The 8028-nt window shown below is 57.9% G+C and overlaps 1 protein-coding gene across 3 annotated transcripts in view; it reads left to right on the top strand.

Moving 5' to 3' along the window:
- The first annotated feature begins 3996 nt into the window (after window positions 1-3996).
- The window catches only part of LOC118718780 (phospholipid-transporting ATPase VA-like), a 5089-nt gene continuing 1057 nt past the window's right edge, over window positions 3997-8028 (top strand). The window contains exons 1-5 of one of the 3 annotated variants that reach the window (XM_045581641.1): window positions 3997-4150; window positions 4274-4378; window positions 5182-5369; window positions 6349-6609; window positions 7424-7542. In XM_045581641.1, coding sequence (XP_045437597.1) covers window positions 4100-4150; window positions 4274-4378; window positions 5182-5369; window positions 6349-6609; window positions 7424-7493 — 675 coding nt within the window. In that variant the 5' untranslated portion in view covers window positions 3997-4099 and the 3' untranslated portion in view covers window positions 7494-7542. Of the gene's footprint in view, window positions 4151-4273; window positions 4379-5181; window positions 5370-6348; window positions 7300-7420; window positions 7543-8028 lie in introns of those variants that run through there. The other 2 variants (XM_045581640.1, XM_045581639.1) reach the window with 2 other exon arrangements.

Here is an 8028-nt window from a genome sequence, read left to right as displayed (position 1 = left end):
ACCCCCCCCCACCCGCCCGTCTCCCTCCCTCCCTCCCTCCCTCCCCCTGACCCTCCCACTCACGGCCCGGACAGGGCCCGTCTCCAGGGGACCGACTGTCCAGGCAGCCCGGTCCAGTGTGGCTCAGTGGTTGAGCTTCATGCCGTGCACCGTGAGGTCGCAGGTTCGATTCCCGGTCAGGGCATGTGCTCGGGGTGCGGGCTCGATCCACAATAGGGGGCGTGCAGGAGGCAGCCGATCCATGATTCCCTCTCATCATGGATGTTTCTCTCTCTCTCTCTCCCTCTCCTTTCCTCTCTGAAATCAATAGAAACATTTTTTAAAATATTGTATTGATTTTTTTTTTTTTTTTTTACAGAGAGGAAAGGAAAGAGATAGAGAGTTAGAGACATTGATGAGAGAGAAACATCCATCAGCTGCCTCCTGCACAACTCCCACCTGGGGATGTGACCGCAACCACCGTCCATGCCCTTGACTGGAATCGAACCCAGGACCGCTGAGTCCGCAGGCTGACGCTCTATCCACTGAGCCAAACCAGTTTAGGCAATAAAAACATATTTTTAAAAAATTCTTCAGGCTGGCCCAAGTCGGGTTGGCTCAGTCAATAGAGCATCAGCCTGCAGACGGAAGGGTCCTGGGTTCGAGTTCCAGTCAGGGGCATGTGCTTGGGTTGTGGGCTCGATCCCCAATAGGGGGTGTGCAGGAGGCAGCCGATCGATGTTGTTTCTCTCTCTCTCTCTCTCTCCCTCTCTCTCTCTCTCTTCCCTTCCCTCCCTCCCTCCTTCCCTCCTTCTCCCTTCCTCTCTGAAATCCACACACATACATTTCACATCATCCAAATCAATATAAATATATTCTTTTAAAAAAAATTCCTGAGACTGGCCCAAGCCAGTGTGGCTCAATCGATAGAGCATCAGCCTGCAGACGGAAGGGTCCCGGGTTCGATTCCCGTCAAGGGCACCTGCCCGGGGTGCGGGCTCGGTCCCCAGTAGTGGGGGGGACTGTGCAGGAGGCAGCCGATCCACGGCTCTCGCTCATCAGGGTGCTTCTGTCTCTCCCGCTCCCTCGCTCTCCCTTCCTCCCTGACATCCACAAACATATATTATAAAACAATGGATAATGCGGCAAACACCGATGCCGCCGGTCTCCAGGGGCCTGTGGGGAGCCAGGCTGGAATCTAAATCACGGCCCTGTGAGAGCCACCGCCTGAGCAGGGACTTGGCTTTCCATTTTTCCCTCTGAAACAAGCTCCTTCTGCAAGGGAATTAGCGGGGAGATAAACGTACAGGACGCTGCGGAGAGGAAGGGAGCACACAAACACATGTAAACAGTTGTAAACACACCGCGTGGGTAGACAGCTAATTACCGGCCCCTCCCCGCCAGCCATTCCCGCACGCCCTCCACGCTCGGCTCCTCAGCTGGCGGGGCGGATACCGTGTGTGTGCAATCGTCCCCGAGCCTGAGCTACTGTGTGTGCAACGGTCTCTAGTCTGAGCTATTGTGTGTGCAATAGTCTCCAGTCTGAGCTATTGTGTGTGCAATAGTCTCCAGTCTGAGCTGTTGTGTGTGCAATAGTCTCCAGTCTGAGCTAGTGTGTGTGCAATCGTCCCCGAGCCTGAGCTACTGTGTGTGCAACGGTCTCTAGTCTGAGCTATTGTGTGTGCAATAGTCTCCAGTCTGAGCTATTGTGTGTGCAATAGTCTCCAGTCTGAGCTGTTGTGTGTGCAATAGTCTCCAGTCTGAGCTAGTGTGTGTGCAATCGTCCCCGAGCCTGAGCTACTGTGTGTGCAACGGTCTCTAGTCTGAGCTATTGTGTGTGCAATAGTCTCCAGTCTGAGCTGTTGTGTGTGCAATCGTCCCCGAGCCTGAGCTACTGTGTGTGCAACGGTCTCTAGTCTGAGCTATTGTGTGTGCAATAGTCTCCAGTCTGGGCTGTTGTGTGTGTGCAATAGTCTCCAGTCAGAGCTATTGTGTGCGCAATAGTCTCCAGTCTGAGCTATTGTGTGTGCAATAGTCTCCAGTCTGAGCTGTTGTGTGTGCAATAGTCTCCAGTCAGAGCTGTTGTGTGCGCAATAGTCTCCAGTCTGAGCTGTTGTGTGTGCAATAGTCTCCAGTCAGAGCTGTTGTGTGTGCAATAGTCTCCAGTCAGAGCTGTTGTGTGTGCAATAGTCTCCAGTCTGAGCTAGTGTGTGCGCAATAGTCTCCAGTCAGAGCTATTGTGTGTGCAATAGTCTCCAGTCAGAGCTGTTGTGTGTGCAATAGTCTCCAGTCTGAGCTAGTGTGTGTGCAATAGTCTCCAGTCAGAGCTATTGTGTGTGCAATAGTCTCCAGTCTGAGCTGTTGTGTGTGCAATAGTCTCCAGTCAGAGCTGTTGTGTGTGCAATAGTCTCCAGTCAGAGCTAGTGTGTGTGCAATAGTCTCCAGTCAGAGCTGTTGTGTGTGCAATAGTCTCCAGTCTGAGCTGTTGTGTGTGCAATAGTCTCCAGTCTGAGCTATTGTGTGTGCAATAGTCTCCAGTCAGAGCTGTTGTGTGTGCAATAGTCTCCAGTCTGAGCTGTTGTGTGTGCAATAGTCTCTAGTCTGAGCTATTGTGTGTGCAATAGTCTCCAGTCTGAGCTGTTGTGTGTGCAATAGTCTCCAGTCAGAGCTATTGTGTGTGCAATAGTCTCCAGTCTGAGCTATTGTGTGTGCAATAGTCTCCAGTCTGAGCTGTTGTGTGTGTGCAATAGTCTCCAGTCTGGGCTGTTGTGTGTGCAATAGTCTCCAGTCAGAGCTGTTGTGTGTGCAATAGTCTCCAGTCTGAGCTGTTGTGTGTGCAATAGTCTCCAGTCTGAGCTATTGTGTGTGCAATAGTCTCCAGTCAGAGCTGTTGTGTGTGCAATAGTCTCCAGTCTGAGCTATTGTGTGTGCAATAGTCTCCAGTCTGAGCTATTGTGTGTGCAATAGTCTCCAGTCTGAGCTGTTGTGTGTGCAATAGTCTCCAGTCAGAGCTATTGTGTGTGCAATAGTCTCCAGTCAGAGCTGTTGTGTGTGTGCAATAGTCTCCAGTCAGAGCTGTTGTGTGTGTGCAATAGTCTCCAGTCAGAGCTGTTGTGTGTGCAATAGTCTCCAGTCTGGGCTGTTGTGTGTGCAATAGTCTCCAGTCAGAGCTGTTGTGTGTGTGCAATAGTCTCCAGTCTGAGCTGTTGTGTGTGCAATAGTCTCCAGTCTGAGCTATTGTGTGTGCAATAGTCTCCAGTCAGAGCTGTTGTGTGTGTGCAATAGTCTCCAGTCTGGGCTGTTGTGTGTGCAGTGATCTCTAAGTCAGCCCAGCCGGTGTCACTCAGTGGCTGTCCACCTATGAACCAGGAGTCACAGTTTGATTCTAGGTCAGGGCACAGGCCCAGGTTGTAGGATCAATCCCTAAGCCCAGCCAGGGGTGCGTGCGATCAGGTGAGCGCGCGCGCGCGGTCGAGGGCGCGGGCTCGCGCGCGCTCCGGCCCCCACGCCCGCGAGCGGGCGAGCTGAGAAGCGAGCTAGCGCGAGCGCAGCGCGAGAGGGCTGCGCGCTATAGCGCCCGCCACCGCGCGCAACGGCGTTCGGCGCGCGCGCATCGCTCGCGCGAGCGCGCGCGCCTCGTCGCCTATCCGCGCGCCTACTCATCGCGCGCTCGAGGCGATCGCATCGCTTATGTAGAGATCGATCGCTAGCTAGCGCGAGCTCGAGCGCGATCGTCAGAGCTCTATCTCCTCCCTCCATCCCTCTCTCTGTCTTCTCATCTCTATCTCTATATCTATCTCTATATCTTATAGCTCTCCCCTCCCTCCCTCTCTCTTTCTATCTCTATCTCTATCTCTATCTCTCTATCTCTCTCTCCCTCCCTCCCTCTCTCTTTCTATCTCTATCTCTATCTCTCCCTCCCTCCCTCTCTCTTTCTCTCTCTCTCTCTTTCTCTCTCTCTCTCTCTCCCTCCCTCCCTCTCTCTTCCTCTCTCAAATCAATTTAAAAAAAAGAAGTGCCAGAACCTGAGAAGAGCTGAGTGCTCACTCCCGGTAACCAGCCCCGCCCCTGCCCCTGCCTCTTGTCCCAGGAGTACGGGCCCCGCACCTTCTGGTGGAACATGGCGGATGCCGCCTTCCAGAGCCTGGTCTGCTTCTTCATCCCATACCTGGTACGTGTGCTGGGCCCGAGTCCCCCACTCCACGGCGGCCCACGCCCTGCCCCTGCCCCCGCCCCCGTCCCCGTCCCCGTCCCCGTCCCCACACCCGGGGCGCCCGCCCCCTCCGTCCTGCAGGCCTACTACGACTCGGATGTGGACGTGTTCACCTGGGGCACCCCCGTCACGGCCATCGCGCTGCTCACCTTCCTGCTGCACCTGGGCATCGAAACCAAGACCTGGGTGAGCGCGCGGGCCGGCCGTGGGATCTAGAAGGTTCCGTGTGTGTGTGTGTGTGTGTGTGTGTGTGTATTTTCATTGATGTCGGAGAAGAAGGGAGAGGGAAAGAGAGAAAGAAGTGTTTGTGATGAGAGAGAATCACAGACCGGCTGCCCCTGCACGCCCCACCCTGGGGATGGAGCCCACACCCCGGGCGTGAGCCCTGACCGGGAATCTAACTGTGGCCTTTTCTTTTCTTTTCATAGAAAATGCATGTTTTTCTTTTATAGAGCTATGTGTATGGCTTTCAGATATATTTTTATTGGTTTCAGAGAGGAAGGGAGAGGGAGAGAGCGTCAGAGACATCTGTTAGGTCAACACTCAGCCCCTGGGGACGGCACCCTGGACACCTCAGTCCACAGGCTGGGCTGGTGACACCTTTTTAAAAAATATATATATTTTATTGATTCTTTTACAGAGAGGGAGAGGGATAGAGAGTTAGAAACATCGACGAGAGAGAAACACCGACCAGCTGCCTCCTGCACAAACCCTACTAGGGATGTGCCTGCAACCAAGGTGCATGCCCTTGACCGGAATCGAACCTGGGACCCTCCAGTCTGCAGGCCGATGCTCTATCCACTGAGCCACACCGGCCAGGGCGTGGTGACACATGAGCTCGCCCCGCATGCCGGAGCAAGGCCAGACCTCGTGACCCCGTCTGCCTCTCTGGGGCCTCTCGGGGTGGGGGCGTCCCCCACCTCCCGGCTCAGGGGTGGCAGCGCCCTTTGGCTGAGAAGGCCCCTCCTCTCCCCCTCCCCGACCCCCAGACCTGGCTGAACTGGACTGCGTGTGGCCTCAGCGTGCTGCTGTTCTTCACCGTGGCTTTCGCCTACAACGCCTCCTGCGCCACCTGCTTCCCGCCCTCCAACCCCTACTGGACGATGCAGACGCTGGCGGGGGACCCCCGCTTCTACCTGACCTGCCTCCTCGCACCCGTCACCGCCCTGCTGCCCAGGTGGGCGTCCAGGCCGCTGGGCCCTCCCCCTGACCCCTCCGCCCCGCCTCCGTCCTCCCCGAGCGCTGGTGCAGTTCTTTATTGTTTATTATTATTATTGTTGTTGCTGTTGTTATTGTTATTGTTATCACTAAGAGGCTCAGTGCATGGGTTCACGCACCGCTGGGGTCCCCCTCTGTCTGGCCTTTGGGGATCGGGCCAAAATGGGCTCTCTGGCATCCCCTGAGGGGTCCTGGGTGGCAGGAGGGTGCAGGCCAGGCCAAGGGACCCCACCCGTGCACAATCGGGTCCGGGGAGGGACCGAGGGAGGGCTCCAGGGCGTGTCTGGACTGTCTCGCCCAGTCCCGATCCATCGGCCGGACCCCAGCTGCAAGCTAGCCTACCTGTTGAAGGGTCAGCCCCTGGTGGTCAGTGCGTGTCATAGCGACGGGTCGGACAGTCGAACGGTCTGACACTTAGCATTTTAGGCTTTTATTATATAGGATTTTTTTTAAAAAAATCTATTTCTTTGTTGATTTCAGAGAGGAAGGGAGAAGGAGAGAGAGAGAGAGAAGCATCAATGATGAGAGGAAACCATGGATCGGCTGCCTCCTGCACGCCCCCTCCTGGGGATCAAGCCTGTGCCCTGACCAGAATCGAACCCTGACCTCCTGGTTCATGGGTGTGATTTGTTATCGTGTGTGTGTGTGTGTTTAATGTATTTTTATGGATTTCAGAGAGGAAGGAAGAGGGAACGAGAGAGAGAGACATCCATGATGAGAGAGAATCATGGACCGGCTGCCTCCTGCACGCCCCCCACTGGGGATGGAGCCTGCAACCCTGGCCTGTGCCCTTGACTGGGAATCAAACCAGTGACGCTCTGACCCTCTGAGCCCTCCCCTTGCCCCCCCCCCCCCCGTCCCTGCTGCCCGGTGGGCCCCAGGGCGTCCTGACTGTGTCCCGTGTCCTGACAGCGTCCCCTGCCCTGTGCTCTCTGCAGGCTGTTCTTCAGAGCCCTGCAGGGCACCCTGTGCCCCACACCGCTGCAGCGGGCGCGCCAGCTGGCCCTCAGGCCCCGCGGGAAGCACCCGGCCCCCGGAGGCTCTCGGGGACCCCTCCCGGGAGCCCCAAGCCCCGACACCTCGGAGCCCAGAGGCCTCAGCGCCTCAGCCTCCTCCTCCGCCTCCCAGGACGACTCCTCACCGCCGGGGTCCCGGCACACGCCACCGCCCGGCCCCCAGGAGGCCAGCGAGGAGCCACGGTCTGTGGATGTGGGCATGGACGTGGGCGTGGGCGTGAATGTGGGCGTGGATGTGGTTGTGGATGTAGACATGCCTCTGAGTGAGGCCTCGGGCCACCAGGCCCCGGACAGCCCCCGGAGGCCAGCGAGGAGCCCCAGCCCGTAGACGTGGACGTGGGCGTGGACGTGGACGTGGACGTGGGCCTGGACGTGGACGTGGACGTGGACGTGGACGTGGGCCTGCCTAAGAGGGAGGCCTCAGACCACTGGGTCCTGGACAGCCCCCCGGAGGCCAGCGAGGAGCCTGGGCTCGTGGACGTGGACGTGGGCCTGGACGTGGGAGTGAGCCTGCCTCTGAGCGACTCCTCGGGCTGCCGGGCCTCGGACGGCTCCTCCCCGGCCCCGGATCGGTGCTCCTCGGACTCCACGGGGAAGCCCGCTCACTGTCCCAGCCGGACGGCCTCGCTCTCGGCCTCGCTGTCCTCCGCCTTCGGCCTCCCCGCCCTGCGCCCGCTCAGCTGGATCTCCTCGCTGTGCCTGGTCGGGGGCGGGCCGGGCGAACGGCCTTCTCGCCGACAAGCCGGACGCCGCCACCGAGTGCCTGCCGGGGCCCCCATCGCCAGCACGGACACCGGACGGGACCTGGGCGGCTCGGCCCGGCGGCCGCCTACTGCTTCTAGGGCCTGAGCCCGGCCCAGGGGCCACGGGGGCCACGGGGGAGCCGTGGGGGCCGGCGGAGGGCGGGGCGGCGGACACGGCCGGCTGGCCTGTATCTTTTCTCTGTTTTTTATAACGTAGATATTCACAGTATTCATGCTTCTTCTTTGCACAGCAGAGGTCTCCAGGAAGACGAGTTTTGTATGTCCCCCCAAGGGTCCCGGGGAGCCGAGGGGATCTATTTTTGAAGTCCCGAGTCGGGCGTCCTGTGGAGGAGAGACGGGTCCACGTGCGAAGGTGTGTAGACGTGGAAGGAAGACGCTGGCTCGGCGTCCGCCTCGGTTTTTGTACGGAGACGTGCGCGCGTGTGAACGTGTGCGTGTGAGCGTGTGTGTGCGTGTGTGTGAGCATGGTGATCTGGGGGGTGGGGCGGGGACGGGCCCAGGACGTCCCCCACGGCCGGCCTTCGATTCCCACAGCTCCACCCCTGAGCCACACACGCCGGGTCCTGGAGGGGTTTCCTTCCTTAAAATATAGGTTTACTGCCCTCGCCGGTGTGGCTCAGTGGACAGAGCGTCGGCCTGCAGACTGAAGGGTCCCGGGTTCGATTCCTGGTCAAGGCATAGGCCTGGGTTACAGGAGGCAGCCCATCAGTGATTCCCTCATCATTGATGTATGCCTCTCCCGTCTCTCTCTCTCTCTCTCTCTCTCTCTCTCTCTTTAATATATTTTATTGATTTTTTACAAAGAGGAAGGGAGAGGGAGAGAGAGAAATATTAATCA

The sequence above is a fragment of the Pipistrellus kuhlii genome, unplaced genomic scaffold (assembly GCF_014108245.1).
Source record: "Pipistrellus kuhlii isolate mPipKuh1 unplaced genomic scaffold, mPipKuh1.p scaffold_m20_p_146, whole genome shotgun sequence".
Classification (NCBI taxonomy): domain Eukaryota; kingdom Metazoa; phylum Chordata; class Mammalia; order Chiroptera; family Vespertilionidae; genus Pipistrellus; species Pipistrellus kuhlii.
This window is presented reverse-complemented; position numbering and strand designations above follow the sequence as displayed.